Source organism: Ranitomeya variabilis, chromosome 5, assembly GCF_051348905.1.
Source record: "Ranitomeya variabilis isolate aRanVar5 chromosome 5, aRanVar5.hap1, whole genome shotgun sequence".
In the NCBI taxonomy this organism is placed as follows: Eukaryota; Metazoa; Chordata; class Amphibia; order Anura; family Dendrobatidae; genus Ranitomeya; species Ranitomeya variabilis.
Genome location: NC_135236.1, coordinates 246,892,375 through 246,910,576, shown reverse-complemented (window position 1 = coordinate 246,910,576; position 18,202 = coordinate 246,892,375). Strand labels below are relative to the sequence as shown.

At 45.4% G+C, this 18,202-nt stretch overlaps 1 protein-coding gene across 1 annotated transcript in view; it reads left to right on the top strand.

Moving 5' to 3' along the window:
- LOC143775622 (long-chain fatty acid transport protein 2-like) overlaps window positions 1–18,202 on the top strand; it is a 370,792-nt gene that overhangs the window by 16,330 nt on the left and 336,260 nt on the right. The window contains exon 2 of the mRNA XM_077263969.1: window positions 9,723–10,201. Coding sequence (XP_077120084.1) covers window positions 9,724–10,201 — 478 coding nt within the window. The 5' untranslated portion in view covers window position 9,723. The remainder of the gene's footprint in view (window positions 1–9,722; window positions 10,202–18,202) is intronic.

The following is an 18,202-nucleotide window of genomic DNA, read 5'->3' as shown; positions in this document are numbered from 1 at the left end:
CTTCCACTATGTTAACCCAGTGTGCCATCAGCGAGATGTACCATCCCTACCCACAAGCACTTGTCCATGTGTCCGTGGTTAGGTGGACTTTCCCAGTAACTGCATTGTTGAGGGCATGGCTAATGTTGTGGGACATGTGCTTTTGCAATGCGGGAATGGCACACAGGGAGAAATAGTGGCAGCTGGGGACCGAGTACCTTGTGATGGCCACCGCCATTAAGTAGCGGAAAGCTTTTGTCTCCACAAGCCTAAAAGGCAACATTTCAAGTGCAAGCAGTCGAGAATTTGTGAATTTAGCAGTGTGGCCTGTATGCCGTTGGCTGCATATTTGCGCTTGCTGGATGCAGATTATCCCGTCTATCCCCAGTAAATAGCTGGATGCAGATTATCCCATCTCTCCCCTGTAAATAACTGGATGCAGATAATCTTGTCTCTCCCCTGTAAATTGCTGGATGCACATTTACTCCTGTCTCACCTGTAAATAGCTGGATGCAGATTATCGCATCTCTCCCCTCTAAATAGCTGGATGCAGATTGTCCTATCTCGTCCCTTTAAATTGGGTTATGCAGATTGTCCAGTCTCTCCCCTGTAAGTAGCTGGATGGATATTATCCCATCTCTGGGCTCAAAATAGCTGTATGCAGATTATTCTGTCTCTCACCTGTAAATAGCTGGATGCAGATTATCCCGCCTCTCCCCTGTAAACAGCTGGATGCAGATTATCCCATCTCTCCCCAGTAAATAGCTGATCCGCATTACTGTCTCTCACTCGTAAATAGCTGGATGCAGATTATCTCATCTCTCTCCTGTAAATACCGTAGCTGAATGCAGATTATCCCATCTCTCCCCTGTAAATAAATGGATGCAGAATATCCCATCTCTCCCCTGTAAATAGCTGGATACAGATTATCCCTTCTCTCCCCAGTAAATAGCTGGATGCAGATTATCCAGCCTCTCTTGTGTAAATAGCTGTATGCAGATTATCCCGTCTCTCCCCTCTGAATAGTTGTATGCAGATTATCCCGTCTCTCCCCAGGAAATAGCTGGATGCAGATTATCGCCACTATCCCGTGTGAGTAGCTGAATGCAGTTTATCCTGTCTCTCCCTGTTAATTGCTGGATGCACATTTACTCCTCTCTCACCTGTAAATAGCTGGATGCAGTTTATCCCATCTCTCCCCTGTAAATAGTTGGATGCAGATTATCCTGTCTCTCCCCTGTGAATAGCTGGATGCATGTGATGCCCAAGGGTCCTGGTCTTCACAGTATCATTGCCTTCCTCATGGGCAGAGTGATGTTACACTTGAAGGCAAGAACAGATAACTGTAACCAGGTACCACAAACATGCAACACATTCACACTCCAGGCCACCAGGGGGAGCTTTTGATCCTATTTACTAGGTGACTCCATATATATATATATATATATATATATATATATATACATATATATATATATCTGGTAGTCTGTAGGGAAAGGGAGACAGTTCTTGCCAGGAAACAGACTGGATCAGTCTGAGGCAGAGGAGGGTTTATGGAGCTGTGTAGCCGCAGTGCAACAGTTCCCGGAAAGAGACATTTAGAAAGCCGAATTGATTGCAGTGAATGTGCTGGAGAGAAAAGTACAGGAGCGAATATCAGGGGGAGACCAGCCCCGAGCAGGCTGCCTCCTTCTGAGATGCAGAGACCGGTAGCCGAAACACCGAGGTTGTAAGGACCTCTATGACTTACATCAGAGACCGGCAGGACAGCTGAACTCTAAGTTACCTGTCCGACCTAATACCCAGGAGGCACGGTGACACCCTTAGAGGCTGGGGTGTGCTAGAGTCCCTATAAACTGCCTCAAGTCACCAGTCGTACGGGTTACGTCCTATCCTATCTGGGGAGAGAGAGAGATAACATCTGTGAGGACCTTATGTGAAGCCATAGGCAGTAAGGGACTACACCACCATGGTGCTAGAGGAAGACTTTGTTTTCCACCTGGATAAGGGGACTCCTAACTTGCCTTCAAGCCGGCTGGACCCTGCCTGCCCTGTGATACGGTGCCCTAGACTGTGGCGGCCTGAAGTCTTCAGTAATCAAGGTAAAGAGACTGCAACCCTGTGTCCTCGTTCCTTACTGAGCCATTCACCATCTACCATCCACACACCAGGAGCCCTGGGGATATACTTCACCTGCGGGAAGTTATACCATCTAGCTGCCATAACATCACCCCAGAGGATCCCTTAAAGCAGGGTCGGACCCCACTGACCGAATGCCACAGGTGGCGTCACGAACATAAACTTCATTCCCTTTAAAGACCTTTCCCTTTTTAAATGGGCGTCCAGGGCCACGGACCAGGTCGCCACCGAGACATCATCCTGTGAACGCAGGACCTGATACCGATTACCCCACGGCCCAGGCGGGGCGACTCATGCAGATTATCCTGTCTCTCCCCAACACATAGCTGGATGCAGGTTATCCCATCTCTCCCCTGTAAAAAGCTGGATGCAGATTATTCTATCTCTCTCCTCTAAATAGCAGGATGCAGATTATCACATCTCTCCCCAGTAAAATGCTGGATGCAGATTATTCCTTCTCTCCCCTCTAAATAGCTGGATGCAGATTATCAAATCGCTTTCCTATAAATAGCTGGATGCAGATTATCACGTCTCTCCCCAGTAAATAGCTGGATGCAGGTTATCCCATCTCTTCCCTGTAAATAACTGGATGGCGATTATCCCGACTTTCACCTGTACATAGCTGGATGCAGTTTATCCAGACTCTCCCCAGTAAATAACTGGATGCAGATTATCCCGTCTCTCTGCTCTAAATAGCTGGATGCAGATTATCCAGTGTCTACCATGTAAATATTTGGATGCAGATTATCTCATCTCTCCCCTCTAAATACCTGGATGCAGATTATCCAATCTCCCCTAGTAAATAGCTGGATGCAGATTACCCCATCTCTCCCCTGTAAATAGCTGGATGCAGATTACCCCGTCTCTCGCATGTAAATAGCTGGATGCAGATCATCCCATCTCTCCCTTCTAAATAGCTGGATGCAGATTATCCCATCTCTCCTAGTAAAAAACTGGATGCAGATTATCCTGTCTGTCTCTTGTAAATAGCTGGATGCAGATTATCCAGTATCTACCATGTAAATAGCTGGATGCAGATTGTCCCATCTCTCCCCAGTATATAGCTGGATGCAGATAATCCCGTCTCTTCCCAGTAAATAGCTGGGTGCAGATTATCTCATCTCTCCCCTCTAAATAGCTGGATGCAGATTATCCCATCTCTCTGCCCTAAATATCTGGATGCAGATTGTCCCGTCTCTCCCCTTTAAATAACTGGATGCAGATTATTCAGTATCTACCATGTAAATAGCTGGATGCATTTTATCCTATGTCTCCCATTTAAATAGCTGGATGCAGATTATCCTATCTCTCCCCATTAAATAGCTGGATGCAGATTGTCCCGTCTTTCCCCAGTAAATAGCTGGATGCAGATTATCCAATTTCTCCCCTATAAAAAGATGGATTCAGATTAACACATCTCTCCCCTCTAAATAACTGGATGCAGATTATCCAGTATCTGCCATGTAAATAGCTGGATGCAGATTGTCCCATCTCTCCCCAGTATATAGCTGGATGCAGATTATCCTGACTCTCCCCTGTATATATCTGGATGCAATTGATCTCATCTCTCTGCCCTAAATAGCTGGATGCAGATTATCCCGTCTCTCCCCAGTAAATAGCTGGATGTAGATTATCCCAACTGTCCCCAGGAAATAGCTGGATGCAGATTATCCCATCCCTCCCCCATAAATAGCTATATGCAGATTATCCCATCTCTCTGCCCTAAATATCTGGATGCAGATTGTCCCGTCTCTCCCTTTTAAATAGCTCGATGCAGATTATCTAGTATCTACCATGTAAATAGCTGGGTGCAGATTATCCCATGTCCCCTAGTAAATAACTTGATGCAGATTATCCTGTCTCTCCCCTGTAAATAGCTACTGTAAATGCAGATTATTCAGCATCTACCGTGTAAATAGTTGGATGCAGATTATCCCATCTCTCTACCCTAAAAAGCTGGATGCAGATTGTACCATCTCTCCCCAGTATATAGATGGATGCAATTTATCCCATCTCTCTGCCCTAAATAGCTGTGTGCAAATAATCCAGTCTCTCCCCTGTAAATAGCTGGATGCAGATTATCCCATCCCTCCCCTCTAAATAGCTGGATTCAGATTATCCCATCGCTCCCCTCTAAATAGCTGGATGCAGATTATCCCGTCTCTACCCAGTAAATAGCTGGATACAGATTATCCCATCACTCCCCTCTAAATAGCTGGATGCAGATTATCCCGTCTCTTCCCAGTAAATAGCTGGATGCAGATTATCCCGTCTTTTCCCAGTAAATAGCTGGATGCAGATTACCCATCACTCCCTTCTTAATAGCTGGATGCAGATTATCCCATCTCTCCTAGTACATAACTGAGTGCAGATTATCCCATCTCTGTGCCCTAAATATCTGGATGCAGATTGTCCCGTCTCTCCCCTTTAAATGGCTGGATGCAGATTATCCAGTATCTACCATGTAAATAGCTGGATGTAGATTATCCTATCTCTCCCCAGTAAATAGCTGGATGCAGATTATCCCATCTCTTCCCAGTAAATAGCTAGATGCAGATTATCCCATCTCCCCTAGTAAATAACTGAATTCAGATTATCCCATCTCTCTGCCCTAAATATCTGGATGCAGATTGTCCCATTTCTCCCCTTTAAATAGCTGGATGCAGATTATCCCGTCTTTCTGCCCGAAATAGAGTAGCTGGATGCAGATTATCCAATTTCTCCCCTGTAAAAAGATGGATTCAGATTAACACATCTCTCCCTTCTAAATAACTGGATGCAGATTATCCCATCTCCCCCAGTAAATAGCTGGATGCAGATTATCCATTATCTACCATGTAACTACAGTAGCTGGATGCAGATTGTCCCGTCTCTCCCCTGTATATAGCTGGCTGCAATTTTTCTCATCTCTCTGCCCTAAATAGCTGGATGCAGATTATACCATCTGCAGCGCCCCCACTGCCGCAGGGCCGAGTAGGGAACCCGGGACCGGGCCTCTGGGTCTCTGGTTCTGGGGTTGTCACGGTGGCTAGGCCCGATCCGTGACCCTGCCGAGGGGGGCGCGCAGTAAGTGGTAGATGTGGATAGTGGTGGTGGTGCGGTGCAGTAAATAACGAGGACACCAGGTTGCAGTCTCTTTACCTCTTTACTGAAGATCTCTGGGTCCTCAGTCCGGAATCCGGATCACCAGGCTGCGCAAGTCCGGCCGGTCCAATGGCACCTCCAGAGTTCTCTTTGCAGGTGGAAATCTGTGCCTTCCTTCTAGCGCTATGTGTTACGGTCCTTCCCTGCTGTGCTTACGAAAAGTCCCCACAACTGTTGTGTCTGTTTCTTAAGTTCCCTCACAACACGATTAGATGATGTTCTGCTAATCCTCCGTCCCTCCCTGGTGTTACGGTTAGGACGGCACCCGTTTGACGGGTAGGCTCGGAGCTCTTCCGGGACCCTAGAGTCGCCCCTCTCCACAAGTTGCCCCCCAAGACTGCATAGGTGATTTAGGTGAGACAGCCCGCCTGAGACTGACTGTCCTGCCGTAGGTTCGAAGTATTGCCTGAAGCTGTATAAAGAAATACTTCCTTCGGCGTTCCGGCCACCGGTTGTTGCGCCTCAGTAGGATGTTGCCTCGGTCTTACAGCACGACTCCTACTGGTATTCTCCTTGTTGCTTTGATCTCGTTTCTCACTCAGCACAATCTATCTCGCTTCTAATCCTTCCTTGGGCACCGCCGCTATGCTGAGCAGGCACGGTCCCGATATGTTCTGTCCAATTGCCAAGCCTCTGTCAGGATCCCACCCCTGACAGGGGCCCTACCGAATCTTTCCCCCACAACACCCTCTGCCACAAGGTGTTGCCTGGTTCCAACCCAGTCAGCTTTCTACCTAACTTCCTGCCTGACCCCCAGTTTTACCAGTATGTGAGGAGTGGCCTAATGAATAGAACCCTTAGCTCCCCCTGGAGGCCCGGCGGTGAAATGTATTGGTGTCTGTGATACCTGGTCAGATGAACTCCTTCAGTGCCATCAGACGTACCATGGCTCCCCTTAGTGGCGGAGCCACAGTACTGCAACGACCAGGACTCTGGGGCGCTGCACATCTCTCCCCAGTAAATAGCTGGATGCAGATTATCCCATCTCTCCCCTCTAAATAGCTGGATGCAGATTATCCTGTCTCTTCCCAGAAAATAACTGGATGCAGATTATCCCATCTCTCCCCCCTAAATAGCTGGATGCAGATTATCCCGTCTCTTCCCAGGAAATAGCTGGATGCAGATTATCCCATCTCTCCCCAGTAAATAGCTGGATGCAGATTATCCCATCTCTCCCCTCTAAATAGCTGGATGCAGATTATCCCGTCTCTTCCCAGTAAATAGCTGGATGCAGATTATCCCATCTCTCCCCAGTAAATAGCTGGATGCAGATTATCCCATCTCTCCCCTCTAAATAGCTGGATGCAGATTATCCTGTCTCTTCCCAGTAAATAGCTGGATGCAGATTATCCCATCTCTCCCCCCCTAAATAGCTGGATGCAGATTATCCCGTCTCTTCCCAGTAAATAGCTGGATGCAGATTATCCCATCTCTCCCCTCTAAATAGCTGGATGCAGATTATCCCGTCTCTTCCCAGTAAATAGCTGGGTGCAGATTATCTCATCTCTCCCCTCTAAATAGCTGGATGCAGATTATCCCATCTCCCCTAGTAAATAACTTGATGCAGATTATCCCATCTCTCTGCCCTAAATAGCTGGATGAAGATTATCCAGTATCTATCATGTAAATAGCTGGATGCAAATAATCCTGTCTCTCCCCTTTAAATAACTGGATGCAGATTATCCCAACTCTGTGCCCCTAAATATGTGGATGCACATTGTCCGGTCTCTCCCCTTTAAATAGCTGGCTGCAGATTATCCAGTATCTACCATGTAAATAGCTGGATGCAGATAATCCTATCTCTCCCTTTTAAATAGCTGGATGCAGATTATCCCGTCTCTCCCCTCTAAATAACTGGATGCAGATTATCCCATCTCCCCCAGTAAATAGCTGGATGCAGGTTATCCCGGCTCTCCCCTGGAAATAACTGGATGAAGATTGTCCCATCTCTGAGTTGCAGATCATCCCTTCTCTCCCCAGTAAATAGCTTGAGTCAGATTATCCCCTCTTTTCCCTGTAAAGAGCTGGCTGCACATTTCCCCCGCTCTCCCCTCACCTTTCTCCCAAAAGACCACATGACCCCACAGACAGTGCAAGCTCCACAGTCTTTGGGACACAGGTGGTTTCTTTCTGGGCGGACCTCCCTTCTGGTGCTAATTTTTGGCATGCTTTGACTATCATAACTATAATTACAAATGTATGATTGTTTATCGCTAGTGTTGAGCGATACCTTCCGATACTCAAAGGTATCGGTATCGGATGGTATCGGCCGATATCCAAAAAATATCGGATATTGCCGATACCGATACCCGATACCAATGCAAGTCAATGGGACACAAGTATCGGAAGGTATCCTGGATTGTTCCCAGCGTCTGAAGGAGAGGAAACTGTCCTTCAGGCCCTGGGATCCATATTCATGTAAAGAATAAAGAATTAAAATAAAAAATATGGATATACTCACCCTCGGACGAGCCCTGGACCTTACCGATGTAACCGGCAGCCTCTGTTCCTAAGAATGAGGAGTTTAGGACCTTCGATGACGTCGCGGCTTGTGATTGGTAGCGTGACCGCTCATGTGACTGCTCATGCGACCAATCACAAGCCGCGACGTCATCGCAGGTCCTAAACTCCTCATTCTTAGGAACGGAGGCTGCCGGTTACATCGGTAAGGTCCAGGGGCCGCCGGAGGGGTGAGTATATCCATATTTTTTATTTTAAGTCTTTATTTTTTACATGAATATGGATCCCAGGGCATGAAGGAGAGTCTCCTCTCCTCCAGACCCTGGGAACCATACACTGGGAATTTCCGATTCCGATTTCCGATATCACAAAAATATCGGAACTCGGTATCGTAATTCCGATACAGCAAGTATCGGCCGATACCCGATACTTGCGGTATCGGAATGCTCAACACTATTTATCGCACATTGATACTTATGCTATTTATATGTTATTTAATATTGTTGGATTGTTAGCATATTAATACCTGGTATTTTGTAATAAAGATCCAAACACTATTTTCTGCCACTTTTAGATTATGCATCGTCATTTGTTGAGCACTTTTATGAGACTATTTTGCACCAGTAGTTTTTGTCAGCTTTGCTTTTTGCTGTGATCATCTTTTTAACATTGTCTTTTTGTTACTTTCTGTTTACAGTTGTATGTACTGTATTACTAAAAGGTTTGTTATATTTAAAGCACTGGGGGCTGATGTTTATAGCCTGGAAAGGGGGTAACAAACATGAAAATCCTAGGCTAATAACATCAACTCATACCTGTCAACTTAGCCTTTACTGGTTTTTAAAAGGGGGGACTGTCCCAAAAAAATGAAGTGGGGTCCCAACTATGGTTAATAACCAGCAAAGGCTAGGCAGACAGCTGCGGACTGATATTAATAGGCTAGTAAGAGGCTATGGAAGACCCAGCCATGACCCATTTTTAATGTCCTGGCAGAGGGAAGGAGGTCGTCACTCAGGATTTTACGGTACATGGCTCCATCCATTCTCCCATTGATGCGATGAAGTAGTCCTGTGCCCTTAGCAGAGGAACACCCCCAAAACATAATGTTACCACCTCCATGCCTGACAGTGAGATGGTGTTCTTTGGGTCATAGGCAGCATTTCTCTTACTCCACACGGTAAGTTGAATTAATGCCAAAGACCTCTACTTTTGTCTTATCAGAATACAGCACCTTCTCCCAATCACTCACAGAATCATCCAGGTGTTCATTGGCAAACTTCAGACGGGCTTGCACATGTGCCTTCTTGAGCAGGGGGACCTTGCAGGCACTGCAGGATTTTAAACGTTTGCGGCGTAATGTGTTACCAATGATTTTCTTGATGACTGTGGTCCCAGCTGATTTTCTGGATTATATTTTTGATATTCTATCTTTCAATGTTAAAATTATCCTACCCTTAAAATTATAGTCTGTTCATGTCTTTGTCAGTGGGCAAACTTACAAAATCAGCAAGGGATCAAATACTTATTTCCCCACTGTATCTATGTATTCTATGTGCTTTTCAAAGGACACCGGTGCGCAAAAATCGGACAGCACTTGCATGGTCCGAGTGCTGTGCGCTTTTTTTCTCGCACCCATAGGCTCTTGCTTGCATTGGCGAGTCTTGGACTATTCTTGGTGACAATTGCATGGCTGAGAAAATAAACGCTGATGTGAGCTGCCCCATAGATTAACAGTGGTCCGAGTGCTATGCAATGTTTTCTCGCATAGCACTTGTCCGTATTCTACGATAGTGTGACTCCAGCCTAATTCAGACCATGAAGCTACAGAGTTTTATCATTATTTAGACTACAACTTTTTTTCACATTTGTGCTTGGTTAATTATTTTAAAATTTTCAATTACTAGTATGACTTGAACCACAGAAAGATCTGAAAACCTGTTCCACCTTTAGTTCCATTGACAAGTTCACTGTCAGATCATCTTTTGCTCTTATTTTTGCAGGATGTATCTCATGCTGGTGATATTCAGCTTACTCCCCATAGTGGTGTACATAATTCGGAAGATATTCTCGCCATACCTGTGGGAAGACCTCAAGTTCTTCTTAAAAACTGTGTATTATGCAAAGAAGATGGAAAAGGCAGTGCAGCACTGTTCTACCCCTGGAATGTTGGATGTTTTTTTACAGCATGTGTCCACAAGACCTCACAAGACATTTATTTTGTACGAGGACCAGGCCTATTCGTACAGGGACATAGATCTGAAGAGCAATCAAGCAGCATGGACTTTACATCAGTATGGAAGCCAGAAAAATGACAATTGTGTTGCTGTCTTCATGGCTAATGAACCTGCATACATTTGGCTTTGGTTAGCACTGGCCAAACTGGGGTGGCCAATGGCATGTCTAAACTACAACATACGAGCAAAATCCTTTCTTCACTGCTTTCAGTGCAGTGGGGCTAAAATTCTGATTGCAGCTCCAGGTGAGACACATACATTGTCTATACATCGTCTCTTACAATTGTTATTATGTTTGGTTCTATATTTGCAGTATTTTTTTAGAAATTTCTTTTTTTTGGTTCTTTAGGGAAAAAATATTTTATTTTATTTATTTTTTAGTCTTTCCACCAGTACATTACAAAAGCCAAAACTATTTTATTTTTCTGTCCATTTAACCATAGTTTTGCTGTTTGAATTAAACATTTCAAAGGCAACATTTTGGGGTGTATAATTTATTGTTTAAAAGGGTTGTCTTCCTACATCTATTGTACACAGGATTAGTTATATAAAAAATAACAAACTAAGCTTTGTTTACACTCTGCAGAGCCAGATCTACCTCTCCGTTGCTCTGGTGTCTGGTGTTGATTGGCTGCAGCGTTATCATTAGGTTACCACTGCAGCCAATCATTTAGCAATCTACATTTGCTGAGCTGCTGAATTCTGATTGTCTTCAGTGCGTTGTTGTAATGTTACCACTCAGCAAAAAATTATCAACAGAAGCCAGATTAGCAGTGAAGAGACAGTGCTGGACCTGGAAGGGGAAATTATTATTATTATTTATTTATATTGCACCATTAATTCCATGGTGCTGTACATGTGAAAAGGGGTTACATACAGGGTTATAGATATCATTAACAGTAAACAAATTTACAATGACAGACTGGTACAGAGTGGAGAGGATCCTGTCCTTGCGGACTTACATTCTTCGGGATAATGGGTTAGAGAGAGGAGGTCGGTGTGCTGCAGCACTGGTGGTGGTGAGGTGGCAGCTCTGGTGGTGGTGAGGCGGTAGCTCAGGTGGTTCGTGAGACGGCAGCTCGGGTGGTTGGTGAGGCGACAGCTCTGGCGGTGGCGACGCGGCAGCTCAGGTGGTTGGTGACGTGGCGGCAGCTCAGGTGGTTGGTGAGGCGGCAGCTCAGGTGGTTGGTGAGGTGGCAGCTCGGGTGGTTGGTGAGGAAGCAGAACGGTTATTTCAGGCTGTAGGCTTTCCTGAAGAGATGGGTTTTCAGGATCCGTCTGAAGGATCGGAGGGTGGTGGATAATCGGATGTGTTGAGGTGTAGAATTCCAGAGGATGGGGGATATTCGGGAGAAATCTGGGAGGCGGTTGTGTGAAGAGCAAATAAGTGTGGAGGAGAGAAAGAGGTCTTGGGAGGATCGAAGATTGCATGAGGGAAGATAGTGGGAGATTAGTTCAGAGATATAGGGAGGGGACAGCTTGTGGATGGCTTTGTAGATCAGTGTTAGTAGTTTGAACTGGATTCGTTGGGGAATTGGGAGCCAGTGGAGGGATTTGCAGAGGGGTGAAGCAGGGGAGTAGTGAGGAGAGAGGTGGGTTAGCCGAGCAGCAGAGTTGAGGACAGACTGGAGTGGTGCAAGGGAGTTAGCGGGGAGGCCACAGAGGAGGGTGTTGCAGTAATCGAGGTGGGAGATGGTGAGGGCATGCACAGGAGTTTTACTAGATTGTGGGCTGAGGAAGGGATGGATTCTGGCAATATGTTTGAGTTGGAGGCGGCAAGAGTTTGGATGTGTCAGGACTCTGAACATTTTTTATTACCTTTTTGTGCATTACTGCCCTTTTCCAAGATGGCGTTTTTGGTCTCATGTGCACTGTGTCTTCCTGCTATAAAACTCCACCCCAGCCTTCAGTCTGTGCTTGAGTATTCTGCCTTGCATCCAGCTCCTGACCTCTGGTGACTCCCTGGCTATATAACTGCTCCTGTGAACCTGTGGGGTTATCCTGCTACTCTGCTCTGAGTTCCTGCTGCATACACCAGTTCCAGTAATCCTCCTTCATCTGCTGCTCATGTTTGCTTCCATCTGCATTTGCTGGACATGTAAGCTGTTTCTGCTCTGCAAGAACCTGAGACTATGACCCAGACCTCCCTGGTTGAGCTAAGAAATTATTTGAACTGCCTTATAAGCATATCTATCTGTGTTGTGGACTAAACAAGGACTTATTCGTGTCAAGTATCCTCAAGAATAATTGTGCTTCATAGACTTTCTGCGTGATTGCATTTTCCTCTGAAGTTACCTATAGACAGCTGAGCTGCATTTGATATTTGCACCAAGTGTTGTGGACTTGAGTTTCTCTCTGCACCTGTTTGAATCACCGTGTGATAATATAGACTTTACCACTTATAAAACTGTGTCCTGTAGTTGTCTTGTTCCACGCAAAGAGTCTCCTGAGTTATCCCCTATAATTATTACAGGATATTGTAGCCTAAAAAACAAAAGGACACTGCTGGAACAATGACTGCAGAAAGCAGACTAGAGCAGGTGTTTTCCATAATTAGATCACTGCAGAAAGATGTGGAAGGTTTGTAAAAGAAGTTTGGAAGCTTTGAACTCAATCAACAAGTATTTGGACAGACTTTGCAGGACTTAAGCACCCGCATGGCAGCCCAGGAAAACAAACTTGTTGGCATAGAGTCCCAGTATGGATGGGCTTTTCAGGACATAAGCACGCAAATAGCTGCACAAGCGACTTTTTCCTCTGGGCAACCGCCACCAGCTAGCCCACCTAAGTTGCCCCCATTCAGATTTAATGGTGATCGCGACAAATTTCATGGCTTTGTGAATCAATATATGCTATATTTTGATGTGCATGCTGACCGTTTTCCTAATGATAGATCCAAGGTATTGTGTGTAATAATGCTGCTGACCGCACGAGCGCTCGCCTGGGCGAATCCGATGATTGAGTCTCGTGACCCACGGTTAAATAACTTGGATGATTTCTTGGCCGCTATGGCATTAATGTTTGATGATCCTAATCGCCGTGCAACTGCTGAATCTGCTTTATTGTCTTTACGCCAGGCAAAATGTTCTGTTATTTAGTATGTTACTGAATTCAGGAGATTAGCGGTAGATACCAATAGAGACAGTTATGCACAATTGCCTATTTTTAAAAGGGGTCTGTCTAGTATTGTAAAAGATGAACTAGCTCACCACAAGAGCTAGATACATTTATACAGCATTGTGTGCGCATTGACATTTGCCTTACTAAGCGTAGGCAGGAGAAGTTTGCTGCATATAACCGTATTTCTAACTTTTCCCTTCCGTCCAAAGAGCCTGCAGGTAAAACATCTCAGGAGGTGGAGGAGGTGCCCATGCAAATTTATTCTGTTCAGAGGCGCGAGATCAATGAGCGCCGGGAGCATCGCCTTCATGAAAGTTTGTTTCTACTGCGGCCAGTCTGACCACTTCTTGATCAATTGTCCTAAGTGTCCTAGACGGCCTAACAAGGTGCTAGCAGCAGTAGGGGAGTATGACGACTGTGATGATGAATCTGACATCTCTGAATGTAGCCTGCCTTTAAACGCTGTATTCCATTCACTTTCTATGACTTTACTCCCCAAGGAGCTTAAGGAAAAGAACTCTCACTGTTCTCTCCCTATTAAGATCTTGTGTTCAGGACAGTGGATTTCCAGTGCAGCTATGATTGACTCTGGTGCAGTTGGCAATTTCATGGATATCACATTTGCCAAGGAACATGGTATTGAAATTCAGCAAAGAGCCTCTCCAATTACCATGGAAACAGTGGATGGGTCACCTTTAATCTCTGGGCCTGTGGATCAGGAGACCGTACCCCTTGAAATTTTGTTGGAGCCTAATCATCAGGAGCAACTTTCTTTCTTGCTAATTTCTTCTCCTCATTTTCCTGTGATTTTAGGCATTCCTTGGTTGCATTCTCAGAACCCAATTATCAACTGGGAGACCAAGGAGATTATCTTTCCAACAAGGAGCAACTGTCATGTCGGACGCTGTTCACACTAGGGCATCCGACAGACAGCAGTAATTCCACATACGTCCACTACACGCTCAGTGGCATCGGCTAGACTTTATCCAGCTTGCTCGGGGTTAATCTAGCTGGTAATTTGGTTGGAGACTGGGTCACGCCCACGGCCTTTAAATAGTCGTGCTGGATTTTGGGCATCGCCGATTATAGCTTGTGCTTTGTGCCTAGCGATTCCGGTCTGGAGTGGTGGTCTTGTTGTAGGAATATCGTATCTGGTGGTGTATTATCCTTTGTCATATTCCTCCTTCCTATATTTGGATTTGTTTTGCCCTGTGCACATTATAGTGTATTCCTGTGTGTCTGCGGCGTGGTGCGTTTTTCAGTCTTCCCTGTCTGTGCTTTCTGTGGGGATTGGTGTGTGGTCTCTTCACTGGGTGGCGGGAGGTGGTTTCAGCTTAGGGCTGAAACAGGAGACAGGGTCAGGCCTGGCGGCCCAGACATGCACACCTTTAGTGTAACTTCTGGGAAAGGGTCAGACAGGGTTTCCCTAGCCAGAGGGATATCGCAGGGGCCCAGGTAACCAGCCTTAGTCTACCCAGTACTCCCATGACAGCAACTCAGCGTTAACAGAAGCTGTCCCTGAGTCCACGGCTACGGAACTACATGTACAGGTATTTTCTTTACCTCCAGCATATAAAGAGTTCTCTGACATCTCTGACAAGAAGAATGCAGATCAGCTTCCTCCACACAGGCATTATGACTGTCCCATTGAGTTGCTTCCTGGGGCAGCTATTCCTTTTGGTAACGTATACCCTTTGGTGGCACCTGAGCTTCAAGCCTTAAAGCAGTACATTGATGAAAATCTGGCCAAAGGCTTCATACGTCCTTCTTCCTCACCAGCAGGGGCACCTATATTTTTTGTAAAGAAGAAGGATGGGACCCTGAGACCCTGTGTTGACTATCGGGAACTCAATAAGGTAACCGTATGAAACCGTTACCCTTTGCCTCTGATTCCTGAATTACTAGAAAGAGTCCGCCATGCTAAGGTGTTCTCTAAACTGGATCTTCGTGGGGCTTATAATTTGGTGCGTATTCGTCCAGGGGATGAGTGGAAGACAGCATTCAGATGCCGGTATGGACACTTTGAATCTCTTGTGATGCCCTTTGGGCTTTGTAACACCCCTGCAACATTTCAACACCTTGCTAATGACTTTTTCAGAGATTTGTTGGACCAGTTTGTAGTGATCTATTTGGGCAAAATACTAATCTTTTCGGACTCTCTACAGGAACATGAAGAACATGTCAAAACTGTTTTAAGACGTCTGAAAGAGAACCATCTGTATATTAAGCCGGAGAAATGCGAGTTCCATCGTTCTGAGATACTGTTCTTAGGTTATATCATCTCTCCCCAGGGGCTGAACATGGAATCTGGTAAGATTCAGGCTATCCTTGACTGGCCTGTACCCAAGAACGTTTTATTGGTTTTGCAAATTTCTACAGACGCTTCATTCGAAATTTTTCTGATATTGTCCGTCCCATTACTTCCTTGACAAAGAAGGAAAAGCCCTTTAAGTGGTCATCACAGGCTCAAGAAGCTTTTGATTGGCTTAAGATCTGTTTCACATCAGCACCGCTGTTGATACACCCAGATCCAACACTTTCTTTCATTGTGGAGGTGGACGCTTCTGATAATGCTTTGGGGGCTATTCTCTCCCAAAGAACTGGAGAGAAGGGTCTGCTACATCCTTGTGCTTTCTTTTCCCATAGACTAACCTCAGCAGAGAAGAATTATGATGTGGGAGACAAGGAATTGCTGGCTATTATTGCGGCTTTCAAAGAATGGAGGCATCATCTGCAAGGAGCTGCACAATAGATCATAGTGCTAACTGACCATCGCAATTTAGAGTTCCATAGATCTGCTAGATGTCTTTCTCCTCGTCAGGCTCGTTGGAACTTATTTTTAAATCAATTTAACTTTGTTATCTCGTACCATCCAAGTTCTCGTAATGGGAAGGCTGATGCATTATTCCAAATCCATGCTGCGGATTCCGTACCTGGAACCCCGTCCAAGACCATTCTATCTGATGCCAATTTCATCAGAGTTATCCACGATCAGGACTTGTGGAAGGAGTGCAGGGAGGCCTATGACGGTGATGTATTTCTGGCCAACCCACCTGTGGATATTAATCTTGTCTTTAAGGGTGGCATGTGGTTCAGAGATCTACGTATCTACATCCCTGAGGTCGTCCGTCTGCAGATCCTCAAGTTGGTACATGACTCCAAGTTGGCTGGTCACAGGGGGGTACAGAAGACACAAGAGTTCCTGAGCCGATTCTTCTGGTGGCCAACTTGCCTGAAGGATACCAAGGACTATGTTCTCTCTTGCGAGGTATGTGCTCATTACAAGACTCCTCATGTGGCACCTACGGGTCTTCACAACCGTTGCCTGTTCTGTCCCGCCCTTGGGGGTCTATATCAATGGACTTTATTGTTGAGCTGCCTACATTGGGGGGCATGAATACAATCATGGTGGTAGTTGATCGTCTGACTAAAGCTGCTCATTTTGTTCCGTGCACCGGCCTCCCCTCAGCTAAAGATACAGTGAACTTGGTTATACAGAATGTCTTTCGGTTGCATGGGGTTCCGGATGAGATCATCTCTGACCGTGGAGTGCAGTTCACTTCAAGATTCTGGAAGGGGTTTTGCTCTGCACTCAATATTAATGTCTGTCTCTCTTCCGCTTACCATCCCCAGACAAATGGTCAGACTGAGCATACCAACCAGACGCTGGAACAATATCTAAGATGCTATGTCAGCCATCTCCAGGATGATTGGTTGGAGTTGCTGCCGTTAGCCGAATTTTCATATAACAATTCTCAGAGCGCCTCCAGTAAATTTTCACCTTTCTTTGCCAATCTGGGTTATCATCCATGTATCTTACCTAGGTCTCCAATTAATTCTCCGGTTCCGGCAGTGGAGGAAAGGCTGACCGCGATGAGGCAAAATCTGGAGGATCTGAAGGAATCCCTGACCACAGCACAAGAACGTTATAAGAGATCGGCTGATAGATTCCGTAAACCTGCATCCATGTTCAAGGTAGGAGATTCCATGTGGTTAGCAACTAAGAATCTGAAGTTAAACGTTCCTTCACAAAAACTTGGACAGAAGTTCATTGGCCCTTTCAAGATCAACGGTATTGTGAGCTCTGTGGCCTGCCTGCTGAAGCTGCCTAGGACTATGAAGTTATAATGTTAAACACACAGTTATACCACCAATATAGGGAAAAATATATCCTCATCAATATTCAAAATCACCTATTCCTGGTATACTGTGTAAGTGAGTGACTGCCGCCACCTAGTGGAGACTACAAACTCAAACACCTTAGTATGGATCACCAAAGAGCACCAAGACAAGAAAGTGAATAAAAAGTTAATACTTTATTTAATATACATCATAATAACTCAATACATATTCTATAATATTTAAAATCGATTAAAATCTATAAAACACAGGACAAAAGGATAATATCATATAATATACCGGCCACTTTTACATATATAGTCCCAAAACCTCACAATATATGTGAAAAAACTCTAATAAATAAGAGTGCAAAAGTAATGTGAATAATAAAACCAATGCAATAACAATGAATGACAGAAGACCCTACTTTATGCCTTAGTGTTTCAGCAGTGTAGAGCTCAAAGTGCAAATGTGCAAAAAGATTAGGTGAAAAACGCTTACAAAAGTGCAAAGTGCTGCGGCATTACATTCAGCCGACTCAATACAGCACACCGTGTAAGGATTGTAAGGAGGGAGATCCTCAGAGAATTGCAGGTAAATACCTATATGTGGCCGGGTCCTGTGTGTACGTACCCCTACGCACGTTTCGGACTCTTTCCTTCGTCAGGGGGTCCTGTTAGGTGGTCTTGAATAATCCCTTTATATATAATGCTCCATCCCATGCCTTCACCTCTGGCTACGCCGGCGCATGCGCAGTCAGGAGGACCCGGAAGTGCGCGATCACACCCCACGTGACCGGACGCACAGGACAGAGTCCCGACGTTACCAAGGTCACCGGGACGCCAATCATTTTTTATTACCTTTCTGTGCATTACTGCCCTTTTCCAAGATGGTGTCTTTGGTCTCATGTGCACTGTGTCTTCCTGCTATAAAACTCCACCCCAGCCTTCAGTCTGTGCTAGAGTATTCTGCCTTGCATCCAGCTCCTGACCTCTGGTGACTCCCTG